The 22,099-nt window shown below is 51.8% G+C and overlaps 1 protein-coding gene across 2 annotated transcripts; it reads left to right on the forward strand.

The window, feature by feature from the left end:
• The first annotated feature begins 6,875 nt into the window (after nucleotides 1-6,875).
• Nucleotides 6,876-22,048, forward strand: RASL12 (RAS like family 12). Of its 2 annotated transcripts, XM_030931656.1 has the most exons (6): nucleotides 6,876-7,377; nucleotides 9,839-9,895; nucleotides 16,020-16,093; nucleotides 16,821-17,011; nucleotides 19,321-19,383; nucleotides 20,092-22,045. In XM_030931656.1, the coding sequence occupies exons 1-6, from the start codon at nucleotides 7,275-7,277 to the stop codon at nucleotides 20,465-20,467; spliced, it is 864 nt and encodes a 287-aa protein (XP_030787516.1). In that variant the 5' UTR covers nucleotides 6,876-7,274; the 3' UTR covers nucleotides 20,468-22,045. The 2 variants fall into 2 exon arrangements, with proteins under 2 accessions (XP_030787516.1, XP_010353797.1); XM_010355495.2 differs by lacking the exon at nucleotides 19,321-19,383 and having other exon boundaries at nucleotides 20,092-22,048.
• Nucleotides 22,049-22,099: the final 51 nt, after the last annotated feature.

Genomic DNA, 22,099 nt, shown 5'->3' on the forward strand with positions numbered 1-22,099 from the left:
GGCGAGCCGGCGGGGCGGAGGCCGCCGCTGGGGCCTTGGGTTCGCCCGCCGCAGACTGTGGGGCTCCCTCAGAGCAAAAACTTCCCTGGGGGCTATAAATATCTCTCCCTGGCTAAAGATAGTAAGGCTCATGTGATGTGGTGGCCCGCAGTCTGTATGGCTGCGGGCCCGGAGGGCATCTGGAGACCTGTGTGATCACTCATTTCCTTAGAAGAAATGGTAATAATAGTGACCGTATGCCGTGCACCTGCAGCATGCCGGCGCACTGAGGGCTGCTAAGGAGATACCCATTTCACCTGCATCTTTCCAGCTGTGTGCCCTCGTGCGAGTGTCCTAACTGTTCCTCATGTTACAAATGAGGCCAGTAGGCCAGAAACGGTGGCTTACGCCTGTAATCCTAACACTTTGGGAGGCCTTGAAGGGTGGATCACCTGAGGTCAGGAGTTCGAGACCAGCCTGGCCAACATGGGGAAACCCCGTCTCTATTAAAAATACAAAAAAAAATTAGCCAGGCGTGGTGACGCATACCTGTAATACCAGCTACTTGGGCTGAGGCACGAGAATAGCTTGAACTCGGGAGGCTGAAGTTGCAGTGAGCTGAGCTCGTGTCATTGCACTCCAGCCTGGGCAACAGAGTGAGGCTATGCCTCAAAAAAAAAAAAAATTAAAAAATTAAATGGGGCCAATAATAACACCTATTTCACAGTCTTGGGACAACATCTGAAATATCCCGGTTGAGGCTGAGAGAGTTTAGGTAACTTGTCCGGGGTCATTCAGCTAGGAAGTCGCTGAGACGGAATGAATACCCATCTCGCCGCTTAAGCTCAGAGGAGTGGGACAGGCAGGTTGGAGAACAAGGCATAAATGGAGCAAATACCTTGGGCCAGGCTGGGGTCCAGGACCAGGGTTTTAATTTGGCTTGGGCTTCTGACCCTGACTCTGAGCCAGTCCAATCTCTTTTTGAGTCTCAATTTTCTTCTCTGAAAAATGGAAAAGGTAGCAACCCTGCTTTGCAGATGAGCATCCCATAAAGCCCCTGACTTAGGATGGGAATGGGAATTCCACACTTGCTGCGAGGCTCCAGAACCTGGGAAAAGGAGTTGGGACTGCCTAGGGGATCATAGGCCTGTGGATGGGAAGAAGGGCTTCCTAAAATAATAATAACTAACACTTTAATTGCATTATGTGTCAGGCACTGTTGTAAGCACTTTATATTAACTCCTTGCAACAATCCTAGGAGTAGATACTATTATTTCTCCCCCCATGGATATTATCCATTTATTGCTTATAGCAACACCATGAATTAGAAATTATTAATGGCCTTATTTCATATCTGAAGAGACTGAAGTGCCGAGAGGTTTAGTCACATAGCCAGAGAGTGGCACACCTAGGCCTGGAATGCAGCCAGCCTGATTCTAAAGCAGGGGTCCCCAACCCTGGGGCCATGGACCTTAGGAACCAGGCTGTGCAGCTGGAGGTGAGAAGTGAAGCATCATCTGTATTTACAGCTGCTCCCCATCCTCATTACTGCCTGAGCGCTGCTTCCTGTCAAATCAGTGGCAGCAGCATTCAATTCTCATTGGAGGGTGAATCCTATTGTGAACTGCGTGTGGGAGGGATCTAGGTTGCCTGCTCCGTATGAGAATCTAATGCCTGATGATCTGTCACTGTCTCCCATCACCTCCAGATGGGACTGTTTAGTTGCAGGAGAACAAGCTCAGGGCACCCATTGATTCTACATTAATGGCAAGTTGTATAAGTATTTCGTTATATAATAATAATAGAAATAAAGTGCACAATAAATGTAATACGCTTGAATCATTCTGAAACCATCTCCCCTCCGCCGTCTGTGGAAAAACTGTCTTTTATGAAACCAATCCCTGGTGCCGAAAAGGTTGGGGACCGCTAGAAGGGTATGGCTATACCACTGTATTTTTGTTGGTGGTGGGTTTTTTTTGTTTGGTTGGTTGGTTTGGGTTTTTTTTTGTTTTTAGATGGGAGTCTCACTCTGTCACCCAGGCTCGTGTGATCTGCCTCTTGGGTTCAAGCAATTCTCCTGCCTCAGCCTCCAGAGTAGATGGGATTACAGGCATGCACTACCACGCCCGGTTAATTTTTGTATTTTTAGTAGAGACGGGGTTTCACCTTGTTGGCCAACCTGGTCTTGAACTCTTGACCTCAAGTGATCCACTTACCTTGGCCTCCCAAAGTGCTGGGCTATACCACTGTGCTCTGATGCCTCTCTGTGCTACAAATGCTGGGCAGTCGCCTTGTGTCAGGAGGGCATAGTTGGAAGGCACCTCAGGCTCATATGATTCAATCCTCTCACTTACAGTGGAGGGAGGTGCTCAGGGTCTTGTAGCTCGAGGCAGACAGCCCCAGGCCTCCTGCTGCCTGCTCCATGGCACTTTTCCCACTACACAGAACTTTTCTGGGTGACCAGCTAAAACTATCGGTCCCAAAATGGAGCTTGGGATGGAATGGAGCTTAATAATTATCTCCTCCTGCTACCTTATTCTAAGGTAAGGAAACTGAGGCCCAGACATATGTAAAATGATATCTGCCATTCAGATGTGCAGCTGTCCCATCCTTACCTGCAGGCCTTCTTAGGGAGGATGAGGGGCTTGCAATGACCAAGTAGAAGGTGGGAAGAGGCAGGGGAACTTCTCTCCCCCTTAGGCTATATATGCATAGATCCTCACGTATGAATCTGCAGAGCCAACACGAATGTGCCTCTCCTGCTAGGGAACTCCCGTCCAGTTCACTCCGTCAAAGCAGTGATGGGATGTGGGGACCACTTGTGTGAGCCTGGGAAGCCAGAGGCCTGGAGGAGGCAGCCAGAAATATCTCTGACTCTCTACCCCAGGGACCAGACAGGAAGAGGAGGAGGAGATGGGAGGATGGGTGGGCAGGAGTCCCCACGAATACTATCCCAGGCCCTCTGCCAGCTTCTCTCTTTCCCCGAGGCCAGATATTGGCTGAATGGCCTGGGATGTCCAGGCAGCAGGCATGATAGTCCCAATCTTGGGGACCAGTGGGCTCTCAGTGCTGGGTCTTGACTGTGTCCTTGCTGGTGGCCTTAGTGGTAGGGAAAGGGTGTCTGACTGTTCCCATTTCACAGATGAGGAAAGAAAGGCTTAGCAATGAGCTGGACTTTTCCTTGGTTATGAATGGGGATGTGGGCCTGAATCAAACCGTGCCCGCTGACCCCAGCTGCCACTCCTCACCTGCACTAGCCTTGCCTCAGGGCAGGGAAACAGTTGCCTTCTGCTGGGGACAGGGCTGGAGAAGGGCTGACTCCCAGGGGGCTGAGGCTGCTGCATAGTCCTGGGACCACAGTTCCCTCCCAATGGCCTGTTCCAGACACCTAGTAATTGGCAGCCACAACCAGATGGAACCATTGCCTGGCCGCCCTCTCCTGAGAGCAGGAGGAGGAGGGAACGCAAACCCCTCCTGGCTGAAGTTTGCTCTTGGCTTGATGTTTTCCAAGTCTAGCCCTGCCTTGAGTGGGCTGGGGCTCGGGCACACACCCAGTTTCCACCTCCAGCAGCCAGGCGGTGGGGAGAGGGTCATCCAAGGTGGGGGGTCATGTTTTCCTGAGGCTGGGCTGAGGATCAGCCCTTTGGTCCCACCCCCAAGGCCCCAGTGGGGTGTTGCCTGCAGCTGGGGAGAGTTTCCTCCTCCTGGACACTGAGTGTCCCTCTGGGATTTGGAGAGGACAAGGAACTATCCCGGCTGTGGGCAGCCCACAGAGTTCCCAGGCCCTGCTCGACCCCACACCAACCTCCCTCTCCACTCTGCATCCCCCACACTGTGTGAGGTTGGGGATGGGGGCAAAGAAAGGAGAAAGGAACCTGCCTCAGACTCTGAGGCTTTCTAGAGCGCAGACCCAGTGTTGTTCATCCCTGTATTCACAGTGATTGGCACACAGTAGGCGTCTGTTAAGTAGATTCTCTGGGGCGCTAACCTGTGGAAGTCTCCGGTCTGAGAGAAAAGATATAACCCTTACCCTGGGAGACACCCCCACTCTCTGAAGTCTGATGGGAATGCCCTGGCCCTTGCCACTCATGCACATAGGTGTTTCCGCACATAGAGTAGTGAGTGGCTTGTACTGCCTGGACCTGGAGGAGGAAGAGCACTGGACTGGGAGTCAGGATTCCTGCCTGGGCTCTGATGCTGGTGCCACCACTGACTTACAAAAGCTACCCAAACTCTTCAGGCTACAGTGCTTCATCTGTAAAGTGGAATTTGAATCTGCCGTCTAAGGTTCTGTTCAGCTTTGACATCTGAATTTATCATTCAACAACCACAAAAGTGGTTGCCATGTTGTGCCTCCAGAAGAGGCAACCACATCACAAAAGGGGACCAAAAGCTTAGCTTTATATGAAAGGGCTCCTGGGGGTTGGGTAGCAAGGGTAGGTCCTGCCATCAGAAAAACCTCACAGGCCCTACGTGTGTAGACCTATATTTGCTCCAGTCGTTCACTACAGAGATATCTATTGAGCACCTGCTGTATGCCCACTGCTGGGCTTGGTGCCACATCCTCTAGACTTTGAGTGCCCGGGGGCCTCCTATGAGACCCTTGATGGGGGTTGGTGGTAGAGGGTAAGGAGAGTTGGGTTACTTGCCCTAGCAGAATAACCTCTCTCTTGATCTGAAGTGTACAAACTTCTGGTCACTAAACGGTTGTGACTTCTTTGTAGGTGGATGAGAAATGTGTGCTATTTATATCCAGAGGAGTAGATGGAACTAACCTCTACTTTCTTGGGACATGGGCCAAGCTCTGGATAGGACACATGTTATCTAATATACTTCTTGATATTGTCCCTGCTTTATTTTATTTTGAGACAAGGTCTCACTCTGTCACCCAGGCAGGAGTGCAGTGGCACAAATACAGCTTACTGCAGCCTCCGCCTCCTGGGCTAAAGCTATCTTCCCACCTCGGCCTCTGATGTAGCTGGGACTATGGGTGCACGCCAACATGCCCAGCTAATTTTTTTATATGTTTTTGTAGAGACAGGGTTTCACCATGTTGCCCAGGCTTGTCCCTATTTTAAAGATGAGGAACTGAGGTCTGGAAGGGCAAAGTAGCTTATTCCAGGGTCTGACAGTAGTAGCCCCTAGCTGAGGAAACTGGGGATGGAGAAAGGGATGGGTCGCAGCTATGAGGTGGTCACTGTTTTCCTCCTAAGCCTCAGAGGAGGGGCAGACTTTGAGCAATGAGCTGTAACAGCTGAGGGCCCCAGTAACCAGCTGGCCACCAGCTTAAATAATCTCTGAACTGGAAGAGAATTAAGGGTCATTTTACTGCATGATGCAAGTCATAAAGGAGTCTCCTCTACAACACTTCCTTGAAGTGGTCACCCCCTTGGTTGCTGCCAGTGTCAGGTGAGAGGGGTTCAGTTCCACCAAAGACAGTCCCTTCTAACTATGGACAGTCAGATGGTTACAGAGTTCACCCTCAGACTGAGCTAGAATCTTGCAGCTCCCATCTCCTGGTTGGTCAAGTTTTAAAGATGAGGAAACTGAGACCGATAGAGGCCAAGTAACATCCCAGCATCACACAAGCTGGGAAGTAGCAGAGCTTAGGTTTACATGCAGTTGGGCCCGTGCAGGACCACAGCTAGCCCTGTCTCCAGCAGTCTTCCATTGAGATTGATTCTATCCCCACAGGCCCCATCTGGAACCAGTCTGTCTTCACAGGACGAGGCCAGCCCAGGGATGTGACTGAAACTTGGATCCCACTTTCTCAACTCCTACAACTCAAAGGAAAACCCTTGCCATTAGCTGTGTGACTAATTCTGGCCTGAGAGTGTAACCTAAACAAATTCCACCCAATACCTTAATAACACAGCTGGTTTACCATGATTTCTCCAAAACACAACTAGGCTGAGTCAATATTCATGTCCTGGCCAGGAAAATAATTGTTCTTCATTGAAGAGTCATTATTACCATCCAGCTCTGACCCTGGGCCCTGCCTGCACACCTGGTTTTCCACGGTTCTTCTGTGGGTGGGTGGGTAGATGAGTTAACCATCTGGGGGAAGGGGAAGGAGAAGGGCTGCCGTGAGAGGTCTCTGAGGCCCCCGTGCCTTTCCCCACTCTAACCTGGTGTGTACTCCAGAAGAGATGCCTCACAGGGTTCTAGAATGTATGCAGGCCTGGAGCCCAGGGCTGATTCTGTTACTCTCTATTTTGCCTCATTTTCCCCTTTAGTGTTTATTGATGGGGACACCGAAGCCCAAAGAAGCAAGGGTACTTGCCCAAGATCACTCTAGGGAAGGAGCTAGCACTAGATCCTAAGTGTACAGGTTCGTGATGTGGGCCATTTGCCCTGTCTTTGGTATGACCAGATTTAACCTGAGTCCCAAGGGGAATGACCGGGTGACCCATGCCAGGCTCACCACCAATCCCAGAATTGCTGTAGGCAAGAGGCGGTGCCAGGTTTTAGAACAAACACCCCATTTACACAACAGGCCACAAACACATGCAACTCATTAGCTCCCATTAGGGAGAGACGGTAATTCAGAATGGATTAGGTTTCTTGAAGCTGAACCCATATTGGCCCTGAATGTTGGTAAGGGGTTCTCTCTGCCCCGCCGCCTCTCCCAGAAGCGTGGATTCTGAATGGGTTCTTCAGTGAGGCCTCTAGAGTCTTCACAGGAAAGGGCAGAATAATGTGATTGGGGATATAGAGTGCCAAGGCTGAGCTAAAGAAAAGGCAAAGCTTGGAATTGAACCCGGGAAGCTTCCTGGAGGAGGAGGCGGGGCTGGCTTGGTAGAACAAAGGGAGGGGTGGATTTTCTTGCTGGTGAAAAGAGATTGAGTGGGAGGTTCAGGGAAGAGTGCAAACATCCTTTCCCTCTCTCCCCCTAGCCCTGGGGCTCCCTCTCTCTGCTCCTTCCCGGCCGGGTCCGGGGGCGCTCGGGAGGGTGACGGACCAGATCCTCGAGGCCCAGCCGGGCAGTGGGGGCGCGGCCGGCCGGAGCTCCCTCCCTGCTCCAGGAGCCGGGTGAGCGCGCCCCGCGGGGGGCTCCGCAGCCCTTACAAGGAGTTTGGTGGCGCTTGGGGTGGCCCCGCCCGCCAGGCTCCACCGGCCCCTCCTTCCCGCGGGGTGGCAGCCCGCTGGACGTGGGACTGAGGGCGCGGACGCCGACGGGTCCGGGGCCGCGCGCACCAGGGAAGCCTGCGTCCCGCTCCCCTGGGCCCCTACGGGCGGGCGTACTGCGCCGGGCCCACCGGCCGCAGACCTGCGTGGCTGTCCAGGGCGTCGCCATGTCCTCGGTGTTTGGAAAACCCCGCGCGGGCAGCGGGCCTCAGAGCACGCCCCTCGAGGTCAACCTGGCCATCCTGGGGCGCCGCGGGGCTGGCAAGTCTGGTGAGTGGTGCCGGGGAACCTGAGCCGCCAGGTGCGGAACTGGGCGTGGGTCGGGGGACAGTGCGCTCTGCTCTTGGGGGCAGGTTCTTCCAGTGGCTTGGGGAGCTTCCTTCACCCAGGAGGGTCGCACGAGACACCGTGATTTTCTTTGCCTCAGTTTCCCTGTTGCCAGGCTTTCTCTTCTCTCGGCTTTGTGCTCCGCTCCTCCATCTCTGCCTTCTGTTCCCTGCCTGCCTCTTCCTTTTGTGTCTTCCCACTGTCTCTGTCCTCCGTGTCAGTGACCCCTGCTGTCTCTCCCTTCTCTCTTACTCAGTGTCTTGGAGTCCTTTATGGGTCGGTCTGCCCAGCCACCAACCTTCCAACCCCTAACCCTGTGACCTCCCCTGGGGCCAGCAGTCAGTCTTGGCGACTGACTCCAGAGGGACCTGTTGGGCACTGAACCCCCCCGCGCCCCCTCCGCCCCCTCCGCCCCCTCAGCCCCCTCTGCCCCCTCCGCCCAGGGCGCCTCTTTGAGCTTAGTCGCAGGCTTGCTACTCCCTGATTAGGCTTCGGGGAAGGCTTCCCCTCCAACCCCTCCCCCTCTACACCCCCTCCCCGTGGAAGGGAGCTGGTGAAGTCACTAGCTGTTGAGATTTCTCAGGGAAGGTCCACTCTCCAACTCCCATCCCCATTCCCTGGGATTCTGGGACAAGTTGTGCATTCTTATCAAATGTGTTTGTTTCAAGCCAGACCCCTCTCAACTTTCTGGAAACACACTGGGTTATGGTTTCAGGTGCCTGGGATTGTCCTTGATGAGCCAAGATCTTGGGCTTCCATTGAGATAATTTGTGTCAACACTGAACTATGCCACTCCTGGTCAGCTGAAGGAGGGAGGGCAGAGGGGGTTCTCCACTGACTCTTTTTCCAGTTTTAGCCATTAGTGATGGCCAACCCAAGCTCAGCTGGCTGTGGGTTTCCTCCCCAGTGTTCTGTGAGACTCACTGGGGGCCTACTCTCTGATTCTGAAGCCAGCCCCACTCCCGTCGGAGAGGGGACTCTGAGTGTGGTTTTCCTACAGAAGGGATTACCCTCTTCCTCTGAAAGATTTGCCCTTTGAAAATCAGATTGTTATCTGTAGCTCTGTAACTGGTACCGTTTAGCCAGTGACTACATAAAAGAAATAATTTAAATTTTAAAATATGTATTCCCTGAGTATTAGTTTGCAAACTGACACTGTTATGAATCCTAGGAAAGAATTTTAAGGATTTTATTCACAATATCACTTTTTTTTTTTAAGACAGTATCTCTGTCACTTAGGCTGGAGTCCAGTGGTGTGATCACGACTCACTACAGCCTCAAACTCCTGAGCTCAAGCGATCTTCCCCCTCAGCCTCCTGAGTAGCTAGGACTATAGGCACACCACCATGCCTGGTTAATTTTTCTATTTTTTTTAGAGATATGGTCTCACTATATTGCCCAGGCCGGTCTCAATACCCCAGTCTTGGCCTCCCAAAGCACTGGAATTATAAGCATCACATTACTTTTCTTTCTTTCTCTTTTCTTCCTTCCTTTTTCTCTCTTTCTCTTTTTCCTCCCTCCGTCCTTCCTTTCCTCCCCTCCCTCCCTTCCTCTTTTTTCTTTTCCTTTCTTTCTTCCTTTCTCTCTTTTCTCTTTCTTTCTTTCTGTTTCTTTCTTCTCTCTCTTTCTCTTTTCTTTTCTTTTCGTTTTTCTTTTTCTTTTCTTTTCTCTCTTTCCAAACAAGCAGTAGTGAACATTACTTTTTGAGGGTCCAGCGTAGTAGTTGGCTGGTCCTTGCTTTATGTGGCTACGCTCTGAACCAGAGAGCTTAATTCTTGAGTTTTACATTCTGCCGAGATACCCGTGATGAGTGTAGAGGCCCCAGAGAGAGCCAAGACTTGCGATGTGGGAGATCAGGACCAGAGTGTGTTTCTTCGGGACACAGACCTCACCTGGAGCTTACCTGGAAAGCCCAGGAGCTTGGGGATTTATACCCTTCCCAAGGATCAACCACTGTGATCAACTCTGCTCGTCCTGTGTTTTTGGCTTGTAGCCAAAGCCTGGAATAAATAGCCCCATATTTCAGAATCTCTATGACTTGTCCGGGGTGGGCGACACCTCCCCTCAGTTGATGTTTCACCAAGCTGACTCTAGGGTAATGGTTGCATGGGTCGTGACCCCTAAGTTCATACCTTCACAAACACCCCTTAGGCTCGCCACTCATTGCTTTCCTTGCCATTAAAAAAAATTCCCGGTGCAATTAGAGGCACTTGGTTCCCCATATTTCTGGTTTCCTTCTGAGCGTCTCAAACCAATTCCTCAGTTCCCTAGCTTCGTTCTCTGGGAGAGCTGAGTTTCATGTCAGTCAGGGATCACAGAGGTTAGATAAGGCCTCCCTAAAACGAGGGGCCAGCAGCTAGACATGGCAGCAGAGATGGAGCCAACCTCTTTCTGTTTCTTGCAGCCCTGACCGTGAAGTTTCTGACCAAGAGGTTTATCAGTGAATATGACCCCAACTTGGGTAAGAAACTACTCCTCCCTGTACCCTCTGCTGCCTGCGCCCCACCTGGAGTGCTCCCCTGGGACCTACCCCGTGGGTGGGCACTGACCAGGATTGCATGTCTGGGGACAGAAGGGAGAAGCCACCAGGATGACCCAGCCCATGGGGGAAAATGTTTTAGGTGTCAGAAATACCCCTTCCACAGCCTACCCCTGACAACTGGGAGGTTGGCCTAATTCACAAAACTAAGAAAGGCTAATTTACCCTAAAATATGAAGTGTGATGAAACTTAAAAAAATAAAAATAAACATAGCAGGACATCCACATCCAAACAGGTATTATTCTTGGTCCGGGCTGCGGTGGCTAATGCCTGTAATCTCAGCACTTTGGGAGGCTGAGGCGGGTGGATCACCTGAGGTCAGGAGTTAATGACCAGCCTGGCCAACATGGTGAAACCCCGTCTCTATTAAAAATACAAAAATTGGCCGGGCGCGGTGGCTCAAGCCTGTAATCCCAGCACTTTGGGAGGCCGAGACGGGCGGATCACGAGGTCAGGAGATCAAGACCATCCTGGCTAACATGGTGAAACCCCGTCTCTACTAAAAATACAAAAAACTAGCTGGGCGACCTGGCGGGCGCCTGTAGTCCCAGCTACTCGGGAGGCTGAGGCAGGAGAATGGCGTGAACCCGGGAGGCGGAGCTTGCAGTGAGCTGAGATCCGGCCACTGCACTCCAGCCTGGGCGACAGAGCGAGACTCCGTCTCAAAAAAAAAAAAAAAAAAATACAAAAATTAGCTGGATGTAGTGTTGTGTGCCTATAATCCCAGCTTCTAGGGAGGCTGAGGGAGGAGAACTGCTTGAACCCAGGAGTTGGAGGTTGCAGTGATCCGAGATCGCGCCACTGCACTCCAGCCTGGGCAACAGAGCAAGACTCCATCTAAACAAAAACAAAAATAAAAAAACCTCAGAAACAAATAGGTATTATTCTTCAAGACGGTCAGTGTTCTCTTCCAGAAAAGCTGGGCAAACATTTGAGGAATTCTCTAGTGATGCTGGCTTCTGAACCAGTTTTTTAACTATATGAGAAAACAGCTGTTTTTATCACTGTGTCATGGTATATTGGAAAAAGGAATGTTTCCAGTGTCAGTCAGAGCTGGGTTTGAATCCTACCGGGCTCTGCTCCTTATTGGCAAACTTGAGCCAGTCAGCTAACCTCTCTGAGCTACTGTTTCCTCATCTGTAAAATGGGCATTAAAAAATACTTATCTTAGAGAATTGCTGTGAGGATTAAAGAAATAACACATGTAAAAGATCCAGCATAGTACTTGACCCACAGTAGGCACTCAATGCATTTTTGCTTTTCCTTCCTCAAATGGCTTCCCGTACACAATGGCTTAGATTCCCTTCTAAAACAAATCAAAGCAGGATTTTCTTAGTATAAATGTTGCTTAAAGCTCACGTGTATAACATTTGTCTATTGTAAACTGTTCACTGAGAGCCATAAGGTGTCTGGATAATCTTAGCCTTTTGAAAATGGGTGTTGTAGTCTTGGATTATTTTCCCCATTCATAAAAATCAAATAAAGTATTCATGGGACCCCTGACAGCCCTCCAAAGAAGCCCAAGGCTCTGTGACACAAGTGGAAACCCCCTGCACTGCCTGCAGCAGGCCCCTGATACGGTGTTCCTGCCACACCTGGAGGGGAGAGCTCCTTACCCTAGTGGTGCCCAGCCCCTTAGTTCAGGCTGGAATCCAGCACCAAATCACAGTGTTGGAGCAGGCAGAGACATCATGGCTATTTAGTCTCCTGGTTTAAAAAAGCTTTTCCTTAGGTAGCAGAATCCCTTCTTCCAAATTTTAAACAGAACCCCAGCATGTCAAACAGAGAGAGCAAAGGGGTTCCCATGGGTAAGTCAGGGATTCAGGGCAGGTGACATGGTGACAGTCCCTAAGGGATTTGTTCCTCGAAGCTCTGCTTGATCCCTGTGCCAAGGCCTTGGCACAGCCCTTCAGTGCTACAGTGGAGGAAACAGGCCCAAGGAGCTGAGGACTCTGGGCCAAGGTCGCCCAGAGGAGGCCCTTTGATTAGCAGGGGTCAGCTCCAGAGAGAGGAGGACACAGGACGCAATGGTGTGCTGGCCGGTGAGGTGTTGGGAGAGGCCAGAGCGTGGAATAGAGATGGGGTGGAGAAACTGAGGACAGAGGTGAGGTGGGAGGACAGGAAGGAAAGGCACACAAGCAGACATGGTGTCTGGGAAAGGACAAGGGGGATTCCCAAGGACAGGGCCTCAAAAGACATATTCGGCCTAATTCAAATATTGCATGGGTCATGCTTATACCAAAAATTATTCCTTTTTGTTTGAAATTCAGATTTAACTGGGCATCTTGTATTTTTCCTGGCAACTCACCTCCAGGCTCTCTTCCTCCCTGCCTTCCAGTTCATACTGTCACAGGGTCCCACCGGATGAGCCTATTACAGTGGTGGTTTGAGCCTCCTGATTGAGTAATTTTGGAGTTCTGACCTGGTAGTGGAATGCGTGGGCAGACTGTCTGGGAAGTGGGCAGCCTCACAATGGTCAGTCCTCTCGGCCTGTGGTCTCTCACACTACACTGACAGCCCACGAGTCAGAGAGCCAACCAGACATTCTCTCCTCAGACTCTCTGGGAGGCCTGTGCCACTCCTCGAAGGTTCTGCTGAGAAGGGCCTGAACATTCCGGCCACTGTCCCATTGTTGTTTCCAGCAGCAGCAGAGACTGAGATGAGAACCTTTCCTTCTGTGGATAAAGGTCTCCACCACCGGAGAGCTAGCCATCAGTAATGCTGGTAAAACCACTCTCTATGCCCTTCCTAGGTCTTCTGAGAGCCTGAGCTCATTTGGTGAGCCTGGAGGATGGAGATTCATTCCCGTTTCCAGCAGTTAGCACAGTACTAGCCTCAGTGTAGATGAGGGTTTAACTGTGGGGGTAAATTTTGGTTTTAGGATTAACCTTTAAAGAAGAGCTCCTATCATGATCCTCATTTTATAGGTGAAGACATGGAGGAAGAGAGGGTCCAGTGATTTGCCTTAAGATTATGGAGACCCTCAGGCACAAAGGAAGACCAGGCATGGTTCCAGTTGCTCTCCGCCAGGAGCAGCCTTATGTCATAGAGGGCCTGGAGTCAGAGGTCTGTGTGGCACAGGGCCCTCTGAGATGCAGTTTCCCCATCTGGAAGATGGGACCAATAGCCTATGCTCTGACTGTGTAAGAGTTGCACTGTGTTCTGGGGTATGTCTGCTAGAGCTGGTAGGAGCTGAGAGATTCAGTGTCTGTGGAAGGGCTTTGCCTGTGCTAAGCCCCACAGGAGTGGGCAGGGGTCTCCAGGAGAATATTCTCCTCTCCCAGAAGGGCTGAGCGTGCCTCATCTGGCTCAGCCAGGGGAGAATGTCAGCTTCTCACTCTTCTTGCCCTCCTCCTCCTCCAGCGAGGACATAGGCACCATTTCTGAGGCAGCACCCTATATACACTCTGACATGAGCTTCTGTGGTGCCGTTTAAAAAATTATTACTGTAAGGCTGGGCGCGGTGGCTCACGCCTGTAATCCCAGCACTTTGGGAGGCCGAGGCGGGCGGATCACAAGGTCAGGAGATCGAGACCATGGTGAAACCCCGTCTCTACTAAAAATACAAAAAATTAGCCGGGCGCGGTGGCGGGCGCCTGTAGTCCCAGCTACTCAGGAGGCTGAGGCAGGAGAATGGTGTGAACCAAGGAGGCGGAGCTTGCAGTGAGCCAAGATCGCGCCACTGCACTCCAGCCAGGGGGACAGAGCGAGACTCCGTCTCAAAAAAAAAAAAAAAAGAAAGAAATTATTACTGTAAACGAGGAGAAAACATTGGCAAATTCAAAACTTTGGGAAATGACTCTTCTCTCAGCACAAAAGTCCATAGACTATTAATTAGAACCAGGTGTTAGGAAGCCCTTATATTTAAGGACACCAGAGTACACTGAGGCAGGAACTTGGTGATAGGAAGTCTGGACATTACTGTGACTGGGAAAGGAGCCCCTCACTCCTGCCCCAGCCCCTGAGGCCCATCACCTCTTCTATAAAGGGAGGCTGGACAGTATGAGCTCCAAGGCTTCTTCCAGCTCATACAGCCATGTTCTACATCCCTGCCAGACTGGATGATTCTGATCTTTCCTCGTACTCTGCCCAGACAGAGCTGGAGGGCAGGCTGATTCACTGAGCAGTCACGGAGTGAGGGAGTCCCAACGTGAACACAGCCCAGCCTAGAAGCCCTGAGTTCAAGTTCCTACTGCTGATTAGGTGCTGTGTGGCCTTGGGTGAGATCCCTTCTCTGGGCCTCACCTTGTCATCTCTCTACAATGGAGCTAACAGCAACCTTGAAAGGCTGTCCTGCTGTCGGCAGGAGACCAAGGTTGGGCTAGCGCCTTTCACTGGGCTGGGCAGGATACTGCACCCATTGGGGGGAACCCCTAAAAGGGGTGCATCTGACATCTTTGAGTGGAAAATAAAGACAGATCTGAAAGAGATGTAAGCAACTAGGGGCAGCTCTTCTTGAACTAAATATAGTTAAACATTTGGAACATAGTTTCCATTAGATTTTTTTTGTCTTTGCATAAGAGCAGCTATTTATCCAAGTCCCCAAAGCAGGCTGGGGACAAGAAGCTGTCTGTGATTCATGCTGGATGCTAGTGGACCTGGAGTGTGTCCAGACCAGCTTGGCTGCCAGTAGCCCTCAGAGAGACGTGTTTGACTGTAAATTCAGCCAGGGTTGGGAGTGTGCCCTCTCACAGTGGATGCTGCCAGGAGGGCAGAGACCATCCCAATTCTGCCAAAAGGGGTCTTCTTTAGGGCCACTAGGGGCAGGGGACACCTAGGGAAAGGTAATAACCAAGTACACTCACACATGTGGGCCAATGACACAGGCACAGATTGGGGTTGGGGAGAATGACTGCCAACATGGCCGCGAGGTCCTCTGTGTGCCTGGCCACTTGCTGCCTTCTCAGATTTGAGATCATGAGAACTATATGTGTGTGTATGTGTATATATATATTTATATATAGTAACAACTCAAGAAATTCAAATAAGGTCGCTAGTTTGGTTCATAGTATGGTATCAATGTCAGTTTCTTTTTGATCATTGGGCTGTGGTTATGTAAGGTGATGACACTGGGGGAAGCTGGGTGAAGAGTATACAGGAACTCTGTACTATTTTACAACTTCTATGTCAGTCTAAAGTATTTCAAAAGTAAAAAAAAAAAAAAAAAAATCACCTGGAAAAGTGATCCTGCCCTATTAACTTTGGAGAACCATGGTTCCCACTGTCCTCACCAGGCATGTGTGGTAAGCCAGGCCCCATGCCCAGGGGGGCCCATCGAGTTCTTACAGAGCCCTGGGAGATGGGACTGTTAAATGAGCTAATGTCAAGCACAGCGCCTGGGACAGAGGAAATGCTTGGAAACTGTTAGCAATGTTATCGTAGTGTTCCTGTTTTAAAATGAGGAAACAGCCTCAGAGAGCTGAAGTGATTTGGCCAAGTCACAAAGCTAAAAAGTAGCTGACATTAGGTTTAATACCACATTCTCCAACTGAAAACTTCTGACTACACTAGACTGACTCCCCGCTGTCATGTTGACAAGGATTATTTGTAAAACCTTCTTGGAACTTCTAAAGGGGGTCTGACTGCCGTCCTTCCATCGTATCATGTACTTCTCTTTTCCCTTGTCTTTTCTCCACTGCGGGCAGGAGGGTGATCGGAAGGGAAGAAGGTGGGAAAGACTGGGGTTCTGGGATAGAGGGGCTAGCAGTGCTGCTCCTGAGCCAGCCTGTACTGCTAACAGGGTCTAGGGGTCACACACTTGACTCTATCCTGCTGGTTTCGTGTGTGGGTCCAGAACACAGTCCCGCCCCCGAGCCATGGTCTGTGAGTAACCACTGATGCTGAGTCCTGCAGGTGGAGCAGCATCTCCTTGGTGGGAGAGTCTGCCTGTAGCCTCCATGAGTGTGAGAACCAAGGACTTTCCAGTGGTCCCAGCCCCAGAGCAGCTCCAAAGGTCCCCCAAGGCCACACGGGTCTAGCACAGAGGGAAGCTCAAACTTACACCCAAGGCACTGTGTCTGACCTGGCTAACCATCTGTGTTGTAGAGGACACCTACAGCTCCGAGGAGACCGTGGACCACCAGCCTGTCCACCTGAGGGTCATGGACACTGCAGACCTGGTAACATTACCTCCATTACCTATGCACTGCTGCAAGTCACTGTAGCCTCCTGAGAAGTCCTGGCCCAGAGTGCGAGGCCTCAGATGTGCATTTAGATGCCTTTTAAGCTCAAGTTTGCTGTGTAACCCTGAATAAGGCACTTGATCTCTGTGAGTCTGAATCCTTTCTTTGCCAAATGAGAAGGATGGGACGGGGCCTGGAGAGACATGATGGTTGCTGGCATCCGCTCTGAGATCTTGTGCTGTGGGGCTCTGTGCCTGTGTACACGAGGAGGCAGGTACACACCTATTTACACAGATGCTCCTGGTGAGAGCCCCTTAGCCCAGGTCTCTCCCACACACAAGTCTCCACCCATGTCCTCACCACCTCCTGCCAAGGCTGGATGCCAGTTACTCTCAGAAGCCAAAGGGGCAGCATGAACCCAACCCAGAACCAGCGGTGCCCAGGGACAGCCAGGTCTCTGTAGGGACCATGCCAGAGTCTTTGGCTCTGGGCCCAAGGGGCCAAGGTCTTCAAGTCTCTGGCTGGGTGGTGGGAGGGAGGTTCATGAGACAATGTCTCCTTTCACACCAAGCCAAATCCACACTCAAGTACCCCTTTGAAAGGGCTCTGCTGGGAAACAATATACAAAGACCGGGGAGTGGGGAGGTGGGATTGGACGGCTCAGGTGAAGGCCTTTACCCCAACCTCCTCTGCCCCCCGGCGGGGCTTCTCTCCTTCACCCCAGGACACCCCCAGGAACTGCGAGCGCTACCTGAACTGGGCCCATGCCTTCCTGGTGGTGTATAGCGTCGACAGCCGCCAGAGCTTCGATAGCAGCAGCAGCTACCTGGAGCTGCTTGCCTTGCACGCGAAGGAGACACAGCGCAGTGTCCCTGCCCTGCTGTTAGGCAACAAGCTGGACATGGCTCAGTACAGGTGAGCACAGCCTGCTTGGCCCTTGTCTCCAGAGCTCGCTTTCTTCGCTTGTAAGGGCAGGTGGCATCTTCAGGGATTAGTGGGCTGCTAAGAACAGTCATCCCCTTGAATTGAGGTAGAAGGGATTATATGTTTGTCTGTTTTCTGAGACGGAGTCTCACTCTGTCACCTAGGCTGGAGTGCAATGGCACCATCTCAGCTCACTGCAACCTCCACCTCCTGGGTTCAAGTGATTCTCCTGCCTCAGCCTCCCCAGTAGGTGGGATTACAGGTGCCTGCCACCATGCCTGGCTAATTTTTGTGTTTTTAGTACAGACGGGGTTTCACCTTGTTAGCCAGGCTGGTCTTGAACTCCTGAACTCGTGATCCACCTGCCTCGGCCTCCCAAAGTGCTGGGATTACAGGCGTGAGCCACTGTGCCCGGCCGAAGGGATTATGTTATAAGGGTATGGTAGATGTTGGTCTTCCAGGCAGCCAAGGACTTGAAGGGAAAAGTTTCTGGGTCACACAGGGGCTACACCCTGAAAGTCAGAAGAGCAGCCACTCCTTCCTCCCTCTTGGGTCTCTGTGGATTCTCTTGGATTCACCCTTCTTGCCTGAGTCTATCCTGACCTTCTGGCCCCACTCCCAGCAGCTGACTGATCTGGTGCCTGATTCAAATTCTAGGGAGAGAGGCTCTGATTGGCTCCTTGGTCAGGTGTCTGCTCTGGTCCAACGGGCTCTCCCCTCACCCAGACGGAGCCTCCTACACTCACTCCCACAGTTGACTGGGCTGACGGCAGGTTCTCTTAAAAAGGGTTGGACTCAAATCAGAGGTCAGAGACTGGGCCAGAGGACGCATTACTGAAAAATACTGCAGCCATATTTTGCTTGGCTGGCATAGTGTCTTAAAAGACCTAGAACTGGAATGCTTTGAGGTGGGGCATGCTCTCTCCAGCCGACCCCAGGCCTCGCCACTCCCCATGGTTTACCTCCACCCTCTCCACACATTCAAGTTGCCTGCCTGGCCCTGAGGCATTTGACACTGTGATGCCTGAACTTAATGAGTAATGCCACTGAATTTCTCCAGCACTGACCTTTGTCATCTGTGGCCAGTCTACCTGCAAGGGATAGCCCCTTCCACCAGCCACTCATCCCTCCTTGTTCACGGTTGGTCTGCCCTACTTCCCTAGGCCCCGAGGGCACATTGACTGGTGTTAACAAGGAGGGGACCCTTTGTTTAGAACAGGTCAGATGGGCAGTGGGAAAAAGAGAGGTGTGGGACCGTGAAGGGGGACTATGGTGAGAGGCCTTCAAAGGTGGCCAAGCCCTCAGACCCAGGCAAATTGTAATTTGTCTCCGTGAATGAGGGAAGTCATGTGACCTGAAAGCTGCTGAAGGTAGTCTTTGAGGAATCACAGACCCTCTTAGGGGTCAGAAAACTGGATTGTGAATAGGCCAGTTTCAATACAGGGACAAAAACTACGAATCACTCTTTTGACCCCAATCTTTGCCAAAGGGATTGTCTAAAATGGTTTGGGAGCAAATAACAAAGAATACATGCTCAAATGAAGCTGATCCCACCCGTTCCCTAAAAACAACTTAGGACAATGCATTCCTATTTCATTCTTTGATCAAGTCCCGAGTTTAGTAAATTGAGATTCTGGGAAACACAGGAAGTCTAACTTTTAGCTGAGCATTGGTCATTGTCTCCCATGACTGTCTCACTGTTTGAAGGGTAAAATGTGGGTTAGGTTGGTGCTTCCCAAGCCGCTGATAAAATTTTCACTAGGATGCAACAAAATAAGAAAAAGAACAATGTTCTGTGCCTCTGTCACCCACTCACACACATGCACACACACATGGGGTTTGTGTTTGTGAAAATTCAGTATTCAAGCCCCCACAATGACAAAGTTGCAGATTCAAGCTCATCATAAAAGCACATAATAGCAAGTGTTCTTTCCAAAACGGTTCCTCAGGAAGCGGTGAGCTTACTGGCAGAAAACAGCCCTGGGTGGGGAATAGATTCGATGCCTCTGACTCTTTTTGTCCCAGTCACTCACTGTCTCTGAGACTCCCCCCACCATGGAGTGGCACCCTGGGCAGCTAGCCCACTCTCAGCCCCTGCTCCTGCCAGGTCAGCCTTGGGCTCAGAAACTTTTCCCGTCATGGCCCATTGGAGTGCCTCCTCTCATCTAGCGGCTGTGCCATTATCCTCGGGAGTGAGCAGTGGGACAGCTCAGCAGTAGGTCAGGAAGATGCATCCAGTGGAATCTCGGCCCCAAGACCTCAGGGACCGCTCCCCCCCCCCCGTCTCTTCACTCTTCTAGACATCCGACCTACGCAAGAGCCAGTCTTCTTTTTCCTCCCACCTCGATTCCCATGGCTTTCAGGTCAGAAACCTCCACGACCGTCCCAAGTTTCGGATATTCTATCCTCCCTTCACGGGAGGTGGTGTAGGACCAAGCCAGAATAGGTGTTGCCCCCTCTCTCCTTTTGCCTTCCTCACCATGAAATGTTGTCACCCCTGCCCTCTCCTGCCTCTGCCCTGGAGAGGCAGACAGAACACCCCAGGAGCCCTGAGAACTCTGCCAACCGCAGGCTTCTGGAGTCACCTCTGTGGTCTAACCCTTCAATCCAAACGACTGCTTCTCTCTAGAGCTGATCCCACAAGCCAGAGCTGTGGGTGGCCCGTTTCCTGCCCCAGGGACCCATGTTGGGGTAGAGAAGAGATGGGACTGGGAATGGCCTCCTTCCTCCAGCCACAGGCAGGGTTCAGCAGAGGGGATTTGGAGTAGCTTCTTACCCTCATCCTCATCCCAAAATTCTGGCTTGGGTAACATCAGCTACCATTTATTGAGCACTGACTCTGTGCCAGGTACTGTGCTAAGCACTTGAAACAAATTGTCTTTCGTAATGCTAACAACCCTGAGGGGCAGAGGTCAGTAACCCATTGTACCGATGAGAACACTGAGACTCAGAGAGGTGAAGATGACCCCAGGCCACCCAGCTAGTCCATGGGGCGCCGGGTGTAGGAGCTGGTCTGCCTGATTTGGCACAGCCTGCTCCTAACTCCCTGCCTCACCCTGCTTCCTCACCAGGCAAGTCACCAAGGCAGAGGGTGTGGCTTTGGCAGGAAGGTTTGGGTGCCTGTTTTTCGAGGTCTCTGCCTGTCTGGACTTTGAGCACGTGCAGCACGTCTTCCATGAGGCAGTGCGAGAGGCACGGCGGGAGCTGGAGAAGAGCCCCCTGACCCGGCCCCTCTTCATCTCCGAGGAGAGGGCCCTGCCCCACCAGGCCCCACTCACCGCCCGGCATGGGCTGGCCAGCTGCACCTTCAACACACTCTCCACTGTCAGCCTGAAGGAGATGCCCACTGTGGCCCAGGCCAAGCTGGTCACCGTGAAGTCATCCCGGGCCCAGAGCAAGCGCAAGGCGCCTACCCTGACCCTCCTGAAGGGTTTCAAGATCTTCTGAGGACCCTTCCCCAGGAACCCCAGGCTCGGTGGGTGGACAGGACTGCAGCGGGGCAGGGGCTGGCTTCTCACCACCGGCTTTTCCCTCTGATGGACAGCAGACCCCACCTCCAGCACCAAGCAGTGTCCCTACACTCAGTTCACTGTGTGAGCTGCAGTGGCAGGCAGGGATGCTGCTTCTGTTCCCTCCAGGCCTTGGTCTTCATGGTAACCACCGCATCTGTGGCCCTGGAGGGAAACAGCCACTGTGACAACCCAGAGACCTGGGTTCAGCCTTAAGTAGGAAGAAATTGCAGTGTCCATCCTGCTGCCATCAGCCCTTCCTGCTCCAGCTACAGTTGGGCCAGCTGTGGCCCTTAGTGGACGGTCTAGGTGGATAGCTCTGTCAATGTCAGGCCTGAGAAGAACCTGCAGAATGACAGCCCTGGGGTCCTTGTGCCACCTGGTGGACGGGAGAGGCAGGGCGGCTGCAGTTTCAGAGGCCAGAGCCTGGCCCTCCTGTCATCTGCTGACTTCACAGAAGGCCCAGGCTACAAACCCCACAGTTTATTCAAGGAAAATCTAGTTAAAATAATCCAATGGACAGCCTGGGCGGGGCGAAGAAGCCCCAGGAAGGGGTATTTCCAACACCTGACGTCTCAATGAGGATAAAAGGGAGGGGGCTGTGGGTTGTCCAATGTAAGGAGCCCTAGAGTTCTTTCACCAGCAGACAGATTCCCCACGTTTTCCCACTGTTAAGGACTCTGTCCAAAGAACCTCAGGACCAGCTCCGTCAAGTTTAATGATCCGGGCTGCAGAAGAAAGTTGTCACTCCAGTGAGTTACCCAGGGCTCCAGGGAGCCCACAGCAGCATCAGACCCATCCAGGGGCTACAGGGCCTGGCCCCTTGCAGGTGGAAATAGAGTATACCAGTTTGTCGTCTGGTTTGGCAGGACCCAGGACCCTCAGCAATGAGTCTGAGTGTTCAAAGCCCACTTTAGAACCTAAAGCATTTTGGGTTAATAAAGCAAATTTTTGCATATGTTATTTGGTGGTGTCACCACAGCTTATACCAGGACACCATGGCTCAGACATGGGATCAGGACGCTCCTTTCAGATCCCACCGTTGGCAAGAAAAGGCTCTCCAAGGCAGGCAGTGTGGTAGTTGTCTGATTTTGTTTACCACACGCCAGGTCCAGGGGAAGTCTTGCACAGACTCTTAGCAGACAAGCAGGGAAAGGAAAGGGCCCTGGTGGGTGGAAGGATTGGGAAGGGGGTTCTGGGCCTGGAAGCCTGCTTCTTCCCCTCTCAGCAGTCTCAGGACTGCTGTTGTATTGCAAACAGCATCTCTGACCCAGTCTTCAGTCTCATTCTGTAAATAGAGGAGCTGAGGTCAGAGTGGGGCTGTGAACTACTCAAGACCACATGCTTGGAGTCCTAGCCAGGCTTCCCGACCCACAGGCCAGCTACGGATTTTGCACTTTTGCTCCAGGCCACTTGCGTGTGTATGTGTGTGTGTACCACTGCCATCTGAACAAACTATGCAATACCACCTGCTGACTTCCAGGAGCATTTTAATAAAAGATTTCTTTTAATAACAGAATTTTAGTTTGCTTGCAGTTCATTCATTGTATCTGCTATAAAATAAAGAAAG

The sequence above is a fragment of the Rhinopithecus roxellana genome, chromosome 5, assembly GCF_007565055.1.
Source record: "Rhinopithecus roxellana isolate Shanxi Qingling chromosome 5, ASM756505v1, whole genome shotgun sequence".
Classification (NCBI taxonomy): Eukaryota; Metazoa; Chordata; class Mammalia; order Primates; family Cercopithecidae; genus Rhinopithecus; species Rhinopithecus roxellana.